Source organism: Mollisia scopiformis (assembly GCF_001500285.1).
Source record: "Mollisia scopiformis unplaced genomic scaffold LY89scaffold_3, whole genome shotgun sequence".
Classification (NCBI taxonomy): Eukaryota; Fungi; Ascomycota; class Leotiomycetes; order Helotiales; family Mollisiaceae; genus Mollisia; species Mollisia scopiformis.
This window is the reverse complement of record NW_017263583.1, coordinates 1,204,880-1,222,845: the sequence shown is the minus strand read 5'-3', so window position 1 is coordinate 1,222,845 and position 17,966 is coordinate 1,204,880. Positions and strand designations below refer to the sequence as shown.

At 47.9% G+C, this 17,966-nt stretch overlaps 7 protein-coding genes across 7 annotated transcripts; 3 read left to right on the top strand and 4 right to left on the bottom strand.

The window, feature by feature from the left end:
- Window positions 1-38: 38 nt before the first annotated feature.
- LY89DRAFT_680779 (phospho-2-dehydro-3-deoxyheptonate aldolase) lies at window positions 39-1,796 on the bottom strand. The gene is made up of 3 exons (XM_018214138.1): window positions 1,459-1,796; window positions 1,329-1,386; window positions 39-1,272 (listed from the first exon to the last, which is right to left on the bottom strand). Exons 1-3 carry the CDS (start codon window positions 1,462-1,464, stop codon window positions 200-202), a joined length of 1,137 nt encoding a protein of 378 aa, XP_018077020.1. The 5' UTR covers window positions 1,465-1,796; the 3' UTR covers window positions 39-199.
- A 348-nt stretch (window positions 1,797-2,144) lies between these two features.
- On the top strand, window positions 2,145-2,947 carry LY89DRAFT_680778 (uncharacterized protein). The gene has a single exon (XM_018214137.1). It carries the CDS (start codon window positions 2,249-2,251, stop codon window positions 2,726-2,728), a length of 480 nt encoding a protein of 159 aa, XP_018077019.1. The 5' UTR covers window positions 2,145-2,248; the 3' UTR covers window positions 2,729-2,947.
- On the bottom strand, window positions 2,763-4,876 carry LY89DRAFT_680777 (glycerol-3-phosphate dehydrogenase-like protein). Its single transcript, XM_018214136.1, has 3 exons — window positions 4,549-4,876; window positions 3,363-4,504; window positions 2,763-3,312 (listed from the first exon to the last, which is right to left on the bottom strand). Exons 1-3 carry the CDS (start codon window positions 4,608-4,610, stop codon window positions 3,245-3,247), a joined length of 1,272 nt encoding a protein of 423 aa, XP_018077018.1. The 5' UTR covers window positions 4,611-4,876; the 3' UTR covers window positions 2,763-3,244.
- A 564-nt stretch (window positions 4,877-5,440) lies between these two features.
- Window positions 5,441-10,763, top strand: LY89DRAFT_607404 (putative glycogen debranching enzyme). The gene is made up of 3 exons (XM_018210458.1): window positions 5,441-6,017; window positions 6,064-10,426; window positions 10,479-10,763. The coding sequence occupies exons 1-3, from the start codon at window positions 5,788-5,790 to the stop codon at window positions 10,584-10,586; spliced, it is 4,701 nt and encodes a 1,566-aa protein (XP_018077017.1). The 5' UTR covers window positions 5,441-5,787; the 3' UTR covers window positions 10,587-10,763.
- A 260-nt stretch (window positions 10,764-11,023) lies between these two features.
- On the bottom strand, window positions 11,024-11,375 carry LY89DRAFT_777719 (uncharacterized protein; the record flags this gene model as incomplete). The annotated part of the gene is made up of 1 exon (XM_018222158.1): window positions 11,024-11,375. The coding sequence occupies exon 1, from the start codon at window positions 11,354-11,356 to the stop codon at window positions 11,024-11,026; it is 333 nt and encodes a 110-aa protein (XP_018077016.1). The 5' UTR covers window positions 11,357-11,375.
- A 306-nt stretch (window positions 11,376-11,681) lies between these two features.
- LY89DRAFT_728779 (uncharacterized protein) lies at window positions 11,682-12,830 on the bottom strand (the record flags this gene model as incomplete). Its single annotated transcript, XM_018219304.1, has 2 exons — window positions 11,682-12,651; window positions 12,736-12,830. The coding sequence occupies 2 exons, from the start codon at window positions 12,828-12,830 to the stop codon at window positions 11,682-11,684; spliced, it is 1,065 nt and encodes a 354-aa protein (XP_018077015.1).
- A 1,423-nt stretch (window positions 12,831-14,253) lies between these two features.
- LY89DRAFT_636859 (DNA mismatch repair protein msh3) lies at window positions 14,254-17,966 on the top strand. Its single transcript, XM_018211504.1, has 2 exons — window positions 14,254-15,076; window positions 15,129-17,966. Exons 1-2 carry the CDS (start codon window positions 14,278-14,280, stop codon window positions 17,747-17,749), a joined length of 3,420 nt encoding a protein of 1,139 aa, XP_018077014.1. The 5' UTR covers window positions 14,254-14,277; the 3' UTR covers window positions 17,750-17,966.

Genomic DNA, 17,966 nt, shown 5'->3' with positions numbered 1-17,966 from the left:
CATTCATTAAGTACGATTCTCATCACATTTTCATGTCTGCTCTAATTATGGGACAGGTGGAAGCACAATAGATGGGACTTGTTGTTGCTAAAGGCGAATTATGTACAGCTTCTAAATGCCCATTAAAACTTTTGTTGTCCAACCCATGAGGGTATGCGAAATAACTCCCGAAACTCCTTGGAAAAGATTGCACTATTATTCATGAATGTCCATTAACCTTTTGTGACTTCAAAAGCTCTCGTCTCTGAACAACTGATTTTGCGAGCACCTCAAGGACCGACTCGGTGTCTTCCCATCCAATGCAAGCATCTGTGATACTGACACCGTACTTCAGACCTGCCTTGCCTTCCTTGGGAACCTTCTGGGCACCTTCATTGATATTGCTCTCAATCATAACACCCATGATGGCTTCCTCGCCCTTGGAGATCTGCTCTGCTAGGACAGCAGCAACCTTTGGCTGATTCTTGTGGTTCTTCAACGAGTTGCCATGACTGCAGTCAACCATCAGTCTCTCTCGAACACCAGCCTTGGCCAGTGCTGCTTTTGCCTCCTTGATGCTCTCCGCATCATAGTTCGTGCCCTTGGTGCCACCTCGCAAAATAACGAAGCAGTCCTCATTGCCCACAGTACCAACAATAGCTACAACACCAGGCTTGGTAACCGACAGGAAGTGATGTGGGTGTCTGACAGCACCAATGGCATCAATTGAGACACCAAGAGTACCATCTGTACCATTCTTGAAACCGACCGGGAAACTGAGACCACTGGCCAACTCTCTGTGTAATTGTGACTCGGTCGTACGAGCACCGATAGCTCCTACACTCAGCAGATCTGCCAAGAACTGGGGTGAAATCGTATCCAGCATTTCACTTGCTAATGGCATACCCTTCTCTGTCAGATCCACGAACAATTGTCTGCTAGTCCTCAATCCCTTATTGATTTTGAAAGAGTTATCGATATCAGGATCATTGATTAGACCTTTCCATCCAACAGTTGTCCGTGGCTTCTCAAGGTAGGATCGCATGACGATTAGCAGATCATCTTTGTATTTTTCCTTCAGAGCGAGGAGCTTGTCGCAGTACTCGAGGGCGGCGGCGGGATCGTGAATTGAGCAGGGACCGATGACGACTAGGAGACGTTGGTTCACATCTCTGCCTGTGACGACTTCTACTGCCTCATTGCGACCTTTTATGACAGTCTCTTTCGACTTTGCAGATTGTGGAATCTCGTGTTGAAGAAGGTCGGGAGGAGTGAGTGGATTGTAGCCTCGAACTGCAGATGTTTAGTTTCGGACTCTATATGCTAAGAGTCTAGTTGGTGTATCTTACTTCTCCAATCTTCAGTATCGTTCTTGTTTCCCACATTGGGATTTTCTATGTAGTAACTCTAGGAATGAGTCAGAGAAAGTACTTTTGATCAATTGATTCAATTTAGAAGGTAAAACTTTTCTAGACTTACAGCCATGTTGTAAAATAGTGAAAGGACTTTTAGGAAACCAGCAATTGGCTGTAGAACTTGCTGTCGAGAAGTTGTGTTGGATTGAGAAATGTAGAACAATGGCGGGGGAGAATGCGTCGATAAATAAATTTGGCGATCTTTCAATCCTCCGCAAAACGGACGTCACCGCCCGAATGGCGGGCCATCACGTGGAACTGTGTACCTTGCACGCCCTTCATTTCGACGTCTGTCATTCCATCTCATCCTATCAAAGAGCAGATTCCTTGCATGTAATATCCTTCTGTGCATTACTGTACTTTGCTGTAAGATATCTCACCTGATAACCGACATGACACATCATCTCGAATATTCTCTCAGTTGCAAATCCCTTCGATTTCTGGCCACCTTTACTACATATCCGGTATCCATCTTCGCCTGCTACCTTTATTAGGCAAGTGCCACAGTATTCATTTCTTGTTCGTGCTCTGCATGTTGTCGGGGCTGCTACGGAACATGTACTTTCTAGTTCCTCTTGCTTGTTACTGGTTTCCGGACTTTGAGCTTCAGGAAGTCGATTCTGCTTGCAGCTTGCAAGACTCATACTTTTCGCCTCCAGCATGTACTTCAGTTCTAATTGGCCAATCAGCATTGCCAAGATCGAGAATTTTCCTGAGGACGGCATAAACCCATCACAATAGAAGCGGGTAACGGTTATCATATTTCTATTATCCGGCCAAACCTCATCTCGCCACCATGCCACGAACAGATACAACATCTCGTACCTCTTTCACTCGTCCGAACTCCGTGACCTATGAGCTTCCAGACCCCTCCTCTTCATCCACAGTGGTTACAATCACACTCCCACCAAACTCAAATTGGACATCTGGTCTCCAGTAAGCTCATCTTTCCATGTCCATGCACAGTACAACCACCTGTACATCAAATCTACCAAGCTCAAACTTCCCTCCCATCAGAATCCCTCTTTTCAAACCCTTCCCCCAGCACTAACTCCCCCCTCAGCTGGCACGAAACACACACCGAATACCTCCGTATCCTCTCCGGCACCGCCCTGATCACCCTCTCCCACACCACACAAACCTACACCTCGACCTCAGGCCGCATCACCGTGCCCCGCTACGCGCGCCACGAATGGCGCCGTGCCTTCCCCGACGGCCCGCCGCTGGTGGTGCAGGAATGGACTGAGCCTGCTGATGGGTTGAAGGAAGTTTTCTTTAGGTTAGTGTGTGCTTTGACTTTGATTCGAATCCGTTTTGGTGAATCTGGAGAATAAGTGACTGATTGCTTAATGACTAGAAATCTCAGCTCAGTAATAGAAAAAGAAATAGGAGGGGAAGGCAAGCCGCCGAGGGAATGGTGGTTAACGTGGCAGCTATTCGTGATTTTTTGGGGGTTGGACAATTGGCCCGTCTTATTGTCATTCCCTGACATCCCAATTGTCGGAAAGCTTGGGGTGAACGATGTGTTTGAATGGGTAGTTACACATTCCGTGCTTTGGATGGCGGTAGTTGTAGGCTGGCTGGTGGGGTTGAAGAGTTGGTATGTCGAGTATACTCCTGAGAGGTTGGTGCGTGGGAGGAAGGTTGTAGTTGGGAAGGAGAAATAGGACTTTGGATAGGGCAAAAGTGCTGACTGCGGCTCGAACAATGTGACGACCACGAACTTCATTTTCAAGTCAATGATTATCAGGTGAAAGGGCAGCGAAATGTGCAGCTTGCCTGCTATATGCTCTAAAGTGTGTATACAGAGTCCCAGCCCAGCCAGTGCCAAAATGCATGCAAAACCCAAATCAGTCATCATCAGCTCGTGCAAGTAATGCAGGGATATCATCCACTGTGTTCCGCCCTTCGAGAATGTCTGTTTCGACGTTAGTTTCTCTCCCAAGAACAATATTAGAGACAACTCACCCAGCACAGCAGTAAACAACGGATACTCGGCCTCCAACCCTCTCGCCTTCAAAAAGCTATTAACCTCCTTCGCCGTACTAGTACCCTGCAACTTCTGCCCATTCAACTCCTTCGCCTCGACCTCATCAACCGACACCCCCCTCTCAACCGCCATCTTCGCACACCTGAAATTTCGTCCGCCAGAACAACTCGTGATAAGATCCGCCACTCCACAACTCTCTTCCGTAAACGTTCCCGTGTGCACCGTTTGGCCGAAGAATTCCTTGCCGAATTTAACCATTTCGAGAAGTCCCACGCGCATCACGGCTGCTTTAGCGTTGTCGCCCCAGCCGCGACCGTCGACGAATCCGGCGGCGAGGGCGACGATGTTCTTTAGTGCGCCGCCGAGGGAGACGCCTGCTACGTCGGAGACCATGCGGACGTGGAAATAGGGTCTGTAGAAGAGAGTCTTGAACGTGGCGTGGTCGAGAGGAGGGTATTCTGATGGTAATGCCTTTAATTTCGTCTTGCTTATTCTTCCCAACACATCTCTGTGCTCCTCATCTGCGGGCGTGATTGTGAGATTTACTCTCGACGCAGAAGGGGAGGGGCCTGTCGGAGTGGCGACTCGGGAATCGATGGGAGGAGGGTCGTAGGCAATTGTGGTCTCGCACCATTTTTCTTGGGCAATTTCATTTGCGATATTTGCGCCAGATAGAGCGCCGCAGTATATTCCCAATCCTTCGCCGATCCATTCTGAGAACAAGCTTATTTCAGATTCGGTTACGTTCACACCTTTTATGCAAGAGATACCACGGGCGTATGGGAGGATGTTGCCTTCCAGTTGCTTGGAGATTCTGCCAATGAACTGATGGGGGAGATTGAAGACGAGAATCGAGGAGCCTTTTGCAGCATCGACGACAGAGGGATTGGCGACTATGTTCTTGGGGAGAGCGATGTTGGGCAGGTACTTGACATTTTCGTGGTAGGTATTGATTATAGAAGTGAGCTTCTGAGGCGATTCTCCTTTCGAGGAATCGTAATGCTTCGAGTCTTTTGGTACCATAACATCCTCTTCGTAAACCCACATCTGTACCTCCTCCTGGAACAGCTCGGGATGCTCCTTGGTGTTTTCTGCCACGATTTTCGCAATGGTAGAACCCCTGCTGGGATTAGGTACAGTCTTAACTTGAGGGTGAGCACATACCAGTTACCTGATCCAATGATCGTCACCTTATGCTTCTTCGTGGGTGCGCCGAGAGTCGCCATCTTTGCTCGTTGAGGTACCTGAAAATGGTTGAAAGTTTGGATTAGTCGTCTTGCAGCTTGACTTGCTTTGACTGAGAAAATCGTAAGCATATGCCTGTGAACTTCGAATACAAAGTAGTCAAGATCAAGAAGTGAAACGAGTAACGAATGAAGTCAGAGGCTGAGGTGAGACCTGTACACTTTCTTTGAGGTCTTGTGCTCAACTTCTGGTTTTATTCTGTTTTGTTGGAGGCAGCCAACGGCCAACCCGAGGATAGGCGGGCCTGACCGCCCACGATGGGAAGGCAGAACAAGACAGAAAGGGTTTAGCCGAGGGAATGTGATGGGAGAGCTTGCATGCATGTCTGAGCATGTGAAGTAAATGTGGATCAAGGAAATAATTTTCGACGAGGGGCAGAACAGCAACAGCAAGCCGAAGCACCATGACGAGGGCTTCAAGGGCCTGCATAGCCAACCGTCCATTCAGCAATCAATGCCCATCCGCCGTGTAATAATTCATGGCACGTGGGAGCAGAGCATATGTAGGTGACGACTCAGCATGCCTTGTGCTGCTGCTGCTGCTACTGCTGCTGGCTGATTGTTTCACTCGGTCTGTGGAACTGTGGAACTCGCGGGGAGGAAAAAAAAACCACGCGATATGGGGAAGCAAAGTAAATACCTATACTTACAGCGCAGCATCGTGTCTGGTTCCTCTCCCATTTTTTCTGCTCTCCCACAAATCCTCTCTTCTCAAGCTCTGAAACACCACAACCAAGGCGGACAATTGCAATGCTTGTCGCACTCACCCTGTAATTCCAATTCCCAGTCTTTGGTCACCGCATTTCGTTGCAGAGCGGCGGGGGTGAGCTCCAAGCTTGAGCAATCGTGCGCATTGTGCCTGCCTCTCATGACGTATGTTCCTTCACTCTTACTGTACAGCACCAGCACCCAAACGTTCACCAAGCCGTACCGAACGAATCTGCAGATCCCGCTCGCAGCTAGCACATTAGCAGATGACCTAGTCCATATTCCTTCCTTCACCGTTTTTGTGCCTGTTGATCTAGATTGCTTAAAATCCTCTTGCTTTTCCATTCTCTCGTCGCCCTCTCATTTTTCACCCTCTTGCGCCGGACCCCAGATTGAGTAAATTTCCCCCCAAGACCGGCGAGAGCTGTTGTGCACCCACTGCTGATTCACAATGGCTCCCAAGACAATGATTTCCAGCGAGGTCTACTTGCTCCCACTCAAGGACGATGGAAGCCCCGATGTCTCCGGAGGCTACATCTATCTCACGCCCAAATCCAGCGCCCCGATTGTCGTGCGATTCGAGATTGAAGGTACTTCTTCAATCTGCAGACATGGCAGTCTGTGGGTGAACATCCCAGAAGAAGGCGCAGAATTCCGAAGAGACAAGTTTCGAGAATTCAAGTAAGATATCGCGTCATGCCACTTGCACTCGAGCTGAACTTTGTAGACTCGAGCCAGACTTCAATCGAACAATTCAAATATCAATCCCCATCCACGGTGCTGGTTCATTTGCCTTCTATACTTTCTATACACCTCTTCCAGAACTCACTGAGACTGCGCAAAGACCCCTCGAGCCTACGAAGACAGAACTCTTCTATATCGATGTTGCTCCACGACTCACGTTGGAGGGAAGGCAGATGCCCCTGGCCGCTTTGTCCATATTCTCATTGATTTCGAAATTCATGGGGAAATACCCTACAGACTGGGAGAAGCATCTGCGAGGAATCAGTGCCCGAGGATACAACACCATACATTTCACACCATTACAGCATAGGGGAGTGTCAAACTCGCCATACAGCATCTATGATCAGTTATCCTGGGACCCAGAATGTTTTCCAAAAGGAGAAGCTGATGTGAAAAAGCTTGTTGAGAGCATGGAAACACAATATGGTCTTCTTGGTCTTACTGATGTCGTCTGGAACCATACCGCGGACAATAGCAAATGGCTCCAGGAACATCCTGAGGTTGGATATAATGTTTCTACAGCTCCCTGGTTGCGGTCTGCTCTGGAACTGGACACAGAATTGCTCGATTTCAGCAGCAAGCTAGCGGCAAATGGATTGCCTACTGATCTAAAGTCAATAGCAGATCTTACGAAACTCATGGAAGCAGTCAAAGAGAATGTTGTCGCGAAACTTAAACTCTGGCAGTACTATGTCATTGATGTTGAACGAGATGCTGATGCGATTGTTGATTCCTGGGCTAATGGCAAAATCTCGTTTCCTGAAGGGGGTTTCGGGGGCTCGGATTTTGGAGGCCTAGAGACAATCAAGAACGCAACACCTACACAGCAAGCCAAATTCTTGAAAGACAAAGCACTTCTTGGTGCAGATGCTCTGGGGGAACGTTACAAGCGACGCATAGATCCGGCTACTGGAGCAGCACTCGTAACTGCCATTTTCGGTAGATTTGAAGGAGATACCTCTGACTCGGCCGATCGAGCTGCTGTTCGCAACAAACTGATACACATCTTGGACGAAGTTAACCTTCCTCTATACAAAGAATACGATGCCGATGTCGTTGAAATTCTGGAACAATTGTCCAATCGGATAAAGTATGTCAGATTGGATGATCATGGACCAAAGTTAGGTCCTATCGACCAGAAGAATCCTTTGATCGAATCTTACTTCACACGGCTTCCGAAAAACTCCACCACAGCAAAGCATAATCAAGAAGATCTCGCGTTGGTCAACAATGGCTGGATCTGGGCTGCCAATGCTCTCATTGACAATGCTGGGCCAAGTTCTCGTTCTTATTTACGTCGAGAAGTCATTGTTTGGGGTGATTGCGTGAAGCTCCGATATGGAAAGAGCCGAGAGGAAAGTCCTTTTCTTTGGGACCATATGGCAGCATACACGCGTCTGATGGCCAAGTATTTCACTGGCTTTCGAATTGATAACTGCCACTCCACTCCAATCCACGTGGCAGAATTTCTTCTTGATGAAGCGAGGAGAGTTCGTCCCAATCTATTCGTGGTTGCGGAGCTGTTTACTGGATCCGAGGAGATGGACTATGTCTTCGTCAAGCGACTTGGTATCAGCTCTTTGATTCGAGAAGCTATGCAAGCATGGGGAACTGGTGAGCTCAGTCGACTCGTCCATCGCCATGGAGGTCGTCCTATCGGCAGCTTCGAAGTTGACGATGTCTCTGACAACGCAAAAAATGCACCCAACGGCGTCCCCAACGGGCAAGCTAATGGCCATCCCAAGAGGGAAATCATCCGGAGAATCAAGCAAACGCCTGTCCATGCCTTGTTTATGGATTGCACTCACGATAACGAAGTCCCAGCTCAGAAGCGCGATGCTCGTGACACTCTTCCTAATGCTGCATTGGTAAATATGTGTGCTAGTGCTACAGGCAGTGTCATGGGTTATGATGAGATCTACCCGAGATTGGTCGATCTCGTTTCAGAAACCAGATTCTACACCTCCCAATCTTCAACAAAACGGGTTGAGGTTGGTGGTGGTGAAGGTGGTATTGGTGGCATCAAGAAGCTTCTGAATCAAATACACACACTAATGGGGAAGGATGGCTATGATGAGACACACATCCATCATGAGGATCAGTACATTACTGTACACCGTGTGCATCCTGAATCGCGGAAAGGATATTTCCTCATTGCCCATACAGCTTTCCCTGGCTACGGTAATGGCAACGGTGGTTTCAGTCCTGTTCATCTTACTGGGACGAAAGCTAGACACCTTGGAAGCTGGATGCTCGAAGTCGACACTAGCGAGGAGGCAACGAAAGAAGTTCTGAGCGACAAAAAGTTCTTGAGAGGTCTGCCAAGCAAAGTTATCGATCTGCCAGGTATTCGAATGGAATCAAACAAGGACGAGACTATCATCTCAGTTCGCGATAAATTCCCGCCTGGAAGCATCGCTTTGTTCGAAACCTGGATTCCAGAAGCAGAGCATACAGCCGGACTTGACTCCTATGTGACCTCAGGAGGGAAGGCTGCATTTGCTGATGTCAATCTCATTGATTTGAATTTTGTGCTGTACCGTTGTGAGGCAGAAGAGCTCGATTCTAGCGATGGCAAGGACGGTGTCTACGATATTCCGGGTCATGGCAAGCTTGTCTATGCTGGCCTTCAAGGCTGGTGGAGCGTTCTGAAAAATATCATCCGAGACAACGATCTCGCTCATCCCTTATGCCAACACCTACGTAACGGGCAATGGGCGTTGGACTACATCGTCGGCCGACTTGAGAGGATATCAAAGAAGCCGGGGTACGAGCAATTAGAGAAGCCTGCTGTCTGGCTGAAGGAAAGGTTTGATGCAATCCGAAAATTGCCAAGCTTTCTCTTGCCAAGATATTTCGGGCTTGTGATTCGTACAGCCTATAAAGCTGCATGGGACCGTGGTATCGAGCTCATGAACGAGAACGTCCAGAATGGTCAATGGTTCTTGAAGAGCCTTGCCATGGTCAGCGTCCAACAGAATGGGTATGTCAAGTCAGCTTCGTTATATCCAAAGAAAGTTGTGCCTTCATTGGCAGCTGGACTTCCACATTTCGCTGTCGAATGGGCTCGCTGCTGGGGCAGAGATGTCTTCATTTCTGCACGAGGGCTTTTCCTTGGAACAGGCCGCTATGCCGACTGCAAGGAACATATCATTGCCTTTTCAAGTGTTTTGAAGCATGGCATGGTACCGAACCTACTATCTAGTGGCAATAATCCACGATACAATGCGCGTGATGCAATCTGGTTCATGCTTCAAACGATTCAAGATTATACCAAGATCGTACCAAATGGTATCGACCTTCTCAAAGACAATGTCCCTCGACGTTTTCTGCCTTATGACGATACATACTTCGAGTCCGATGATCCAAGAGCGTACTCTAAGAGTTCCACCATTGAAGATATCATTCAAGAAGCTCTTCAGCGTCATGCTACTGGAATGAAATTCCGCGAGGCTAATGCGGGTCCAGGACTTGATATGCAGATGAGTTCAGAAGGATTTGATCAAGAGATCAAAGTAGACTGGGAGAATGGTATAATATTTGGTGGCAACCAGAACAATTGTGGCACTTGGATGGACAAGATGGGTGAGTCGGAACGAGCTGGAAGCAAAGGAGTTCCCGGAACTCCGCGTGACGGCGCAGCAATTGAGATAACTGGTCTCTTGTACAGCACTCTGGTCTGGTTGTCGAAGTTGCACAAGGAGGAGAAGTACAAGTACGCTGGTGTCAGTACTTCAGATCCAAAGCATAAGGTTATTACTTGGGCCAACTGGGCAGCTTTACTGAAGGACAACTTCGAGAAGTGCTACTACGTCCCATTGGATTCAAAGGACGACAGCCATTACGACGTCAACCCGAAGATCATCAACCGACGAGGCATCTACAAAGACTTGTACAAATCTGGCAAAGAGTACGAAGACTATCAGCTGCGAGCCAACTTCCCGATCGCGATGACTGTCGCACCAGACTTGTTTGTTCCTGAGCATGCTCTTCACGCCTTGACTTTGGCGGACAAGGTTCTTCGTGGCCCTACTGGCATGGCAACTCTCGATCCCGCAGATCTGAATTACCGTCCATACTACAACAACTCGGAAGACTCAACCGATTTCGCAACCTCTAAGGGACGAAACTACCATCAGGGTCCAGAATGGCTTTGGCCAACAGGTTTCTTCCTGAGGGCATTACTGAAATTTGATCTCATGAGAAGAAAGGGTCCTCAGGAGAGAACAGAGGCGTTCCAGCAGATCACAAGAAGGTTAGCAGGCTGCAAAGAAGCTATCCAGAGCAGTCCTTGGGCGGGGTTGACCGAGTTGACAAACAAGAACGGGGAGTTCTGCGGCGATTCGGTAAGTTTCCTCTTCGAGTCACGAGAAAGACCATGCTAATTCATCAATGCAGTCCCCAACTCAAGCTTGGAGCGCTGGCTGTCTCATTGATTTGTATCACGATGCGGCGCAGTATGACGTTTCCCAACTTTCGGAGAACTTGAGCAAGATGAAGACATAGAAAAGTCGAGATGGCGATTAGGAAGACAATCCTGCATAGGAAGTCATCATCAGGCTATGACACGAAGTATACGATTCGATGACATGGGATGGATGGAGTTGGTCGGCTTCCTAATATTTCAAGATGAACGAGAACAAGCATTGGTAGATACCTAGTAAGACCAAAAGAATGCATGCTTATCTTTCTCTGCCCAGCGTTCCATCATTTAACACACTGGAATGTGTGGAGGATATCTGGAGCATTCTCTCCGAGCGTGAGAAACTGAGTAGTACTCAATAACAAATGTCTGACTATTTGTCTGTGGTACAATCTACTCAACAACAAATGTCTGACTATCTGTTGCACAATCGAAACCAGCGCGATTAGCGCATATTGCGCAAGTAGCGCGAAATGCGAGGTCAGCCCCTTTCTCTATCACGAGATCTCGGCTAGACCTCCTATCTCCACCGCCTTACCCTCTCCACAACCTTCCACACAACAATCACCGCTACCGAAACAACAACGATAACTCCATACTCTACCCATTTCTTCTTCTCATACTCTTTCTTCACTTCCTCGTCCTCTTTCTCCCCCTTCTTATCACAAGAACCTATCTTCTCACCACCACATCCATCACAAATAATAGCAGTCGCAGGAACTAAGCCTCGCGCGATGAGTTGTTGTCTTTGTTTCGTGATGTGCTTTAGGTTGGTTGCGAGGGCGGCGTCGAGGGTTAGGACTTGTTGGCGGAGGGTTGGTGAGGGGTGGGCAGGGGAGGTTGGTTGGGGCATTTTTGGGTGGGTGGAAACGGCGTGTGGTGTTGAGTTTAGCGTTCTTTCTTGGGGGTAGAGAGTATGGGTAGAAGGGACATATATGGTGGATGTTCGCAATTTTCTGGGTAGAGCTGGAATGTTCGAGGGGATGTGGTACATGAGACCAAGGTTCCGGCGTCTTTGTTTGGAACTTGGGGTTGTTTGGCTTTGTGTATATTGGAAAGGTACTGTAGTTGTTACGTTCATTCTTTTCTACCAAAAACTTTTAGACATCAATAATACATTAAAATAAATTTTAGGAACCTTCTTGTTTCCATTGTTTATACCAAATCTATTCCCCATATCAACGACGCAAACGCGTAACTTCAGATGCTTCTTCTTGTTCTTCGTCATCTCGACTTCTCTTCACAGGCCGTCTATACTGCCCAGGATTCAAACGATCCGAACGACGCAGGATACGCAGTGAATCCTGCTGAATAGGAACAAGGAAGTACCTACCCTCAAGTGGTCTATCCTCATTATTCACAACGCACCATTCATCCAAAGAAGCAGCATCGGCAAAGAAAAGAGGCAAATCACTCACCTCCGGCTTCGTCCAGCTAAGATCGGTAGGTGGACCATCCTCAGCGAACCTCGCCAACATCCGATCTCCGAGTGCGATCAGATCGCGCGCCAGATCCAACGTGTCTGGTTCGCTCCAGTTGACGATCTGCGCATCCCGGACGCGGAATCTCGTACCTACAACGTGTTCGGAAAGCTCGACCGCGACGTCCTTGATTTCATCTGAGTACATGTCTGGAATCAGGTCTCGGACTTCATCCTGCTGAACATTGTCTCCTGCAAAAGCAAGCGGTTTCCCGAGCAAGAGAACGAGAAGCACGAACGCGATGCTGTAGATATCGTTTCCGATGCCGGTTGGGCCGCGCCCTACGTCTCCGTCCGACACGTATTGTGCAGAGCCAAAGTCTCCTAGCAGGATCTGCGGGAGGGGAGCTGGGTCTGGGATGGGGTTCGGCCAGTCGAGGAAGAAATTACCTTGCCAGATATCGCGGTGGATGAGCGGGTCTACTGCATCTCGATGGTCAAGCGGGTAATGGAGACTGGCGACGTGGGAACATGCGGTCTTCAGCCAGTGCCAGATGAAATCCTCGGGGACGTTCTCTTCCTTCTTGACGTAGAGGTCGATTACTTGGCGGAGATCGCCGCCGTTGCAGAACTTGAAGTACAGGGCGTCTTTGACGTGGAGGTATTGTGTGGTATAGATTAGTTCTGGGGCGATGGTGGGGTGGACTATGTTGGCGAACTTGATGTCGCTGTGGGGAACGAGGTCAACCTAATTAGCAATGAGTTTCTTGCGGGCATAGAGTTTCTCGTCTTCTAGGGAGCGTGCAATATACGATTGGGCTTTCTGTCCATGAGTTAAAGCTTTGACAAGGAAAAAACCTAGTCCTTCGTCGAATATGACGGCGTTTGTAGTAGCGTGACGAACCATACTTGGTATCGTGTTGTATAAATTATAAGGAATTATAAGAGATTATAAGATGGTCGCACTTTTATTGATCAACACTAATTGGTATGTAGATGGTTGAATACGAAAATTGAAGTGATCAACACTTGAGAATGAAATAACAATTTGCAAAGGCGAGGACGAGAAACGCAATATGAAATATGAGAGTGATGGAGCTGTGATGAACAAAATTCAAAGTATTTTGAGTTTCTCATATAGAGAGAGCTTTCTTTGAGGGGAATATGAACAAGGCAAACCAAAAGAGTAATTATCACTCGTGAATTTCTTTGTGACATCTGGCAAGAAAGCTAAAAAATAGATTACTTGTCATCGAAGAATCTTGGTAACCTCGAAGCAAAGGCCAAAGTCCTCCTATTAAGTGCTTTGTATTCCTTGGACCAAATTCGCGCAAATTAAAACACGCATTGTGTACTTTGCGCTTCTGCTAAATTGGCATTAAGGATTCAAGTGTAATCTCTAATTTCCTTATTGAAAGCCTCCCGGTACTTGGTAGTCGAACCAAAAGATTGTCTATCCAAGAATTAATAACGAGAATGGCTAAAATGTATGAGATGAGAGCGTGACAAGCGTCACGAGTCTAAAATAAAAAAGGTTTCACGAACATGCTTTCAGCAAAAGAAACAACCCAAGAGCGTGAAATCGACGTAAAGAACCTCAAAGACGAAGTGTAACAAAGTTTGATTTCTGCAGTGATAGCAACTCATAACGAGGAAAAACCAAAGGTGTGATAAGCGAAAATGATAAAGGTACTGCGAGCCCATTGTTCATTGCTCTTGAACGAAGTCTCTCTTCTGATTGGATGTAGGGATAACATCGAGGCTTCTCTTCTCTGCCATTGTTTAACGTGCTCGTATCAGCCCAAAAAGACCACCTCCAGAGCATCAGGATGGGAACTACATTTTGAATTCAAGCTTGCCCTTGACTGTCACTCATCGATGCTAGACTGCCATAGCTTCCTGGTCGGGAAGTGCAAGACACACGACAAGCGATAGTACTAATGGTTGGAAGCGTTTTTGGAGACCGTAAAATGGATGGAGAAGAATCTCGGTTGATGTGTGATGGATTTGAAGACGACTTAAAGGATCGCAGAGCATTTAGAAAAACAGCTATTTGGTGACGGAAAGAGACAGACGAAGCAGTTGTCAGAGAGCTGAGAGCATAGAGAAATGCAAATAAACGTCAACAACACTGCAAACAATACAATAGCACAAAATTGGAGTAGACTAGAATGGTAAATTGAATTGCTGTAGTGTAGTGTTGCACCCCTGAAGCTTTAGCGCATAATCGCCAATTCTTCAGGGGTCTTCATCCCCGGGATTGCTGACATAATGCCTCAACCACTGTACGCGTCAAGTCGCGTCTCCTTATAATCATTCAACCAAGACATCTATGGCCTAAGCCGAACAACAGAATGGTGAAGGCAACTCCCTCGCAGAGCAAAGGCCAGAAATCAATCTCGAGCTTCTTCACCCCCAAGCCGACTGTCAATGGCATTGCGCAGGCCCGCGCATCACAAGCCTCACAAGCCTCACAAAATCCGCCACCTATTAGAAAGGAATCGAGCTCGAATATCTACGACGCTGAGAGTGATGATGAGGACATCCGGGCTGCGAAGACTGCCTCTCTAAAGAGGGCCCTGACTGAAGATTCAAATGGCGGGAATAGTGGCCTTGTCGATCGTCCTGCGAAGAGGACGAAAGGAGATGAGAGCGGAGGAAGTGCATTCTTTGCAGAACCTACCAACCCTTTTCCTTCCACCAGCAAGTCGAAGATATCTCCCAGAACCGAGAAGTATCTGTATAACTCTACTCAACCATCCGCTGGCGATCAAGCACCCGAGGAAGAGGAAGATGCTAGTGAAAAAGCGAGGAAAGAGGAACTTCACAGGAGATGGATGAAGAAAATGGCTGGGCAGCAAATCGGCAGACGATGGCAGACGGACGGAGATAATGCTCTGATAGAGGATGGCGATGGAGAAGCCGAAGAAGAGGAAGAGACTCCCGCTCCAGTCAAGACCAAGAAGAAGGGGGCCAAGACTGGCAAGTTGACGCCTCTAGAGCTCCAGATTCTTGATATCAAAAGGAAACACATGGATACGCTGTTGATTGTAGAAGTGGGTTACAAGTTCAAGTTCTTTGGAGAAGATGCGAGGACTGCTGGAAAAGAGCTGAGCATAGTATGCATACCTGGTAAATTCAGATATGACGAACGTACGTTACATCTCCTTCCTTGGTCACCGTTCATTGTACTAAAGCCTACTAGATCCTTCTGAAGCCCACCTTGACCGTTTTGCATCTGCCAGTATTCCTGTCCATCGATTACCTGTCCATGCCAAGCGACTTGTTGCTGCCGGTCACAAGATTGGAGTTGTGAGGCAAACAGAGACAGCCGCATTGAAGAAAGCTGGCGACAACAGAAATGCACCCTTCGAACGCAAACTCACAAATGTGTACACGAAAGGAACATATATAGATGATATTGATGGGCTGGATCAACCTACAGATGCGCCTGTTGGAGGAGCACCGGCCACAGGATACCTGTTATGCATCACAGAGTCGAAAGCCAACGGTTGGGGAACTGATGAAAAAGTCAATGTTGGAATCTTAGCCGTCCAACCAGCTACGGGAGATATCATACATGACTCTTTCGAAGATGGCTTCATGCGGAGTGAGATTGAGACTAGGTTACTGCACATTGCACCATGCGAATTCCTGATCGTGGGAACACTTACCAAAGCCACCGAAAAACTGGTACAGCATCTTTCCAGCTCAACGACCAATGTATTTGGCGACAGGATTCGAGTCGAACGTGTGGAGAAGGCAAAGACCATGGCTGCTGAAGCCTATTCGCATGTGGCTCAATTCTATGCAGACAAGCTGAAAGCCAGTCAGAGTTCTCAGAACGAGCGAGAACAGAACCTTTTGGAGAAAGTCCTGAAGCTTCCAGAGCCTGTCACACTCTGTCTTTCTGCAATGATCACCCACATGACTGAGTATGGCTTGGAGCATGTCTTCGACTTGACTAAGTACTTTCAATCATTTAGTGCCAGGTCCCATATGCTGCTTAATGGCAATACTTTGACCAGTCTGGAAATCTATCAGAATCAGACAGACTACACCCAGAAAGGAAGTTTGTTCTGGACACTGGACAAAACCCACACACGTTTCGGGCAAAGAATGTTAAGGAAATGGGTGGGCCGGCCATTACTTGACAAGAATCAACTCGAAGAAAGAGTAGCAGCAGTGGAGGAGCTGAAGGACGCCCACCAAACTCCAAAAGTTGACAAAGTACGATCGCTTCTCCGTGGCATAAGATTAGATCTGGAACGAAGTCTGCTGAGAATCTACTACGGCAAGTGTACACGTCCAGAACTCCTCACTGCCCTACAAACTTTGCAGAAAATAGCCACGGAGTACATTTCTGTGAAGTCTTCGACCGAGGCAGGTTTCAAGTCCTCGCTGGTCAACGAAGCTATTACCTCTCTCCCCACAATCGGCGAAACAGTAATATCTTTCCTCGACAGAATCAACACGGTTGCCGCTCAGAAAGACGACAAGTATACTTTCTTTCGCGAAGAGCACGAGACAGAAGTCATCGGTGACCACAAACTTGGCATAGCAGCCGTCGAGCAAGATCTCGATGCTCATCGCTCAGCAGCAGCAGACACCCTCCGTCAACACAAAAAGATCGCTTATGTGACTGTTGCCGGCATCGAATACCTAATCGAAGTTGCCAACACGGATCTGAAACATGTTCCCGGATCTTGGGCAAAGATCTCTGGCACGAAGAAAGTCTCACGCTTTCACACGCCAGAGGTAATTCGTATGCTACACGAACGAGACCAACACAAAGAATCTCTCTCTGCAGCTTGTGACGCAGCATATGCCACCCTTCTCACAGAGATCAGTGCTCACTACGGTCCATTGCGAGATGCTATTGCTTCGATCAGCACATTGGATTGTCTCTTGTCCCTAGCTACTGTAGCTTTGCTCCCTGGCTACGTCAAGCCAACCTTCAGCACCGATACAGAGATTACCGTCACAGCAGGACGACATCCCATGGTCGAGCAACTCCTCCCTTCATCATACATTCCCAACGACACATCACTCTCCACATCTCCAGAGCAAACAAGAGCATTACTAATCACCGGCCCAAACATGGGCGGCAAATCAAGCTACGTCCGCCAAACAGCTCTCATCTGCATCATGGCACAAATCGGCTCTTTCGTGCCCGCTGAGGAAGCAAGATTAGGCCTATTAGACGGGATCTACACCCGAATGGGAGCCTTCGACTCCCTGTTCACAAACCAAAGTACATTCATGGTAGAACTTTCCGAGACCTCATCAATCCTAAAATCAGCAACCCCTCGCTCACTAGTCATCTTGGATGAGTTAGGAAGAGGAACAAGCACGCACGATGGCGTTGCGATAGCAGGTGCGGTGTTGGATTGGGTGGTGAGAGAGACAAAGTGTCTTTGTTTGTTCATCACGCATTATCAGACATTGGCTGGGGTGGCGAGAGGGTTTGAGAAAGAGAAGGAATTAAGGAATGTGCACATGAAGTTCACGGCTCAGAAAGGCTCGAGGAGGTTGTCAGATAGTGCGATTGATACCGAAGGAATAGATGATGGAGACGAGGAGATCACATTTTTGTATGAAGTCGGTGAAGGAGTGGCTCATCGATCATATGGCTTGAACGTGGCACGTCTGGCACATGTGCCGAAGCCTGTACTTGAGACCGCGGCGAAGAAATCACATGAATTGGAGATGGAAGTCAAGCAGAAGAAGCTCGGGAGTCTATCAAAGATGATGGCTTGTTTATTATCGGGAGAGACTGGCGCCGACCAGATAGAGCAGCTGGTTGTCGGCATCGAAGAGCTATGATGTATGTACAGACGAAGAAAGAAAAGCGAATAAGCAAATACTGTCGCAAGTAATGACGGCCAGACCTCCAGGCATATCCTCCGGCCGATGTCTATTATGTATGTATGATAAGCAAATAACCGCATAGGTTAGAGCAACCGCTGCCGAACGGCTGGCAAAAACGCTAGGAACCCCATAGCCATGCTCCATACCGAAAACTCCTAAGTATGCAGAAAGT

Bases quoted from the DNA above. Each gene is read 5' to 3' on its own strand.
- LY89DRAFT_680777 (XM_018214136.1), bottom strand. From the start codon at position 4,610: ATGGCGACTCTCGGCGCACCCACGAAGAAGCATAAGGTGACGATCATT. The intron at 4,505-4,548 runs GTATGTGCTCAC...TAATCCCAGCAG, and splicing joins ATCATTGGATCAGGTAACTG to GGGTTCTACCATTGCGAAAA. The intron at 3,313-3,362 runs GTGAGTTGTCTC...ACGTCGAAACAG, and splicing joins GTTGTTTACTGCTGTGCTGG to ACATTCTCGAAGGGCGGAAC.
- LY89DRAFT_680779 (XM_018214138.1), bottom strand. The intron at 1,273-1,328 runs GTAAGATACACC...AAACATCTGCAG, and splicing joins CGATACTGAAGATTGGAGAA to TTCGAGGCTACAATCCACTC.
- LY89DRAFT_607404 (XM_018210458.1), top strand. From the start codon at position 5,788: ATGGCTCCCAAGACAATGATTTCCAGCGAGGTCTACTTGCTCCCACTC. The intron at 6,018-6,063 runs GTAAGATATCGC...TGAACTTTGTAG, and splicing joins GACAAGTTTCGAGAATTCAA to ACTCGAGCCAGACTTCAATC. The intron at 10,427-10,478 runs GTAAGTTTCCTC...TCATCAATGCAG, and splicing joins GGGAGTTCTGCGGCGATTCG to TCCCCAACTCAAGCTTGGAG.
- LY89DRAFT_680778 (XM_018214137.1), top strand. From the start codon at position 2,249: ATGAGCTTCCAGACCCCTCCTCTTCATCCACAGTGGTTACAATCACAC.
- LY89DRAFT_636859 (XM_018211504.1), top strand. From the start codon at position 14,278: ATGGTGAAGGCAACTCCCTCGCAGAGCAAAGGCCAGAAATCAATCTCG. The intron at 15,077-15,128 runs GTACGTTACATC...AAAGCCTACTAG, and splicing joins TAAATTCAGATATGACGAAC to ATCCTTCTGAAGCCCACCTT.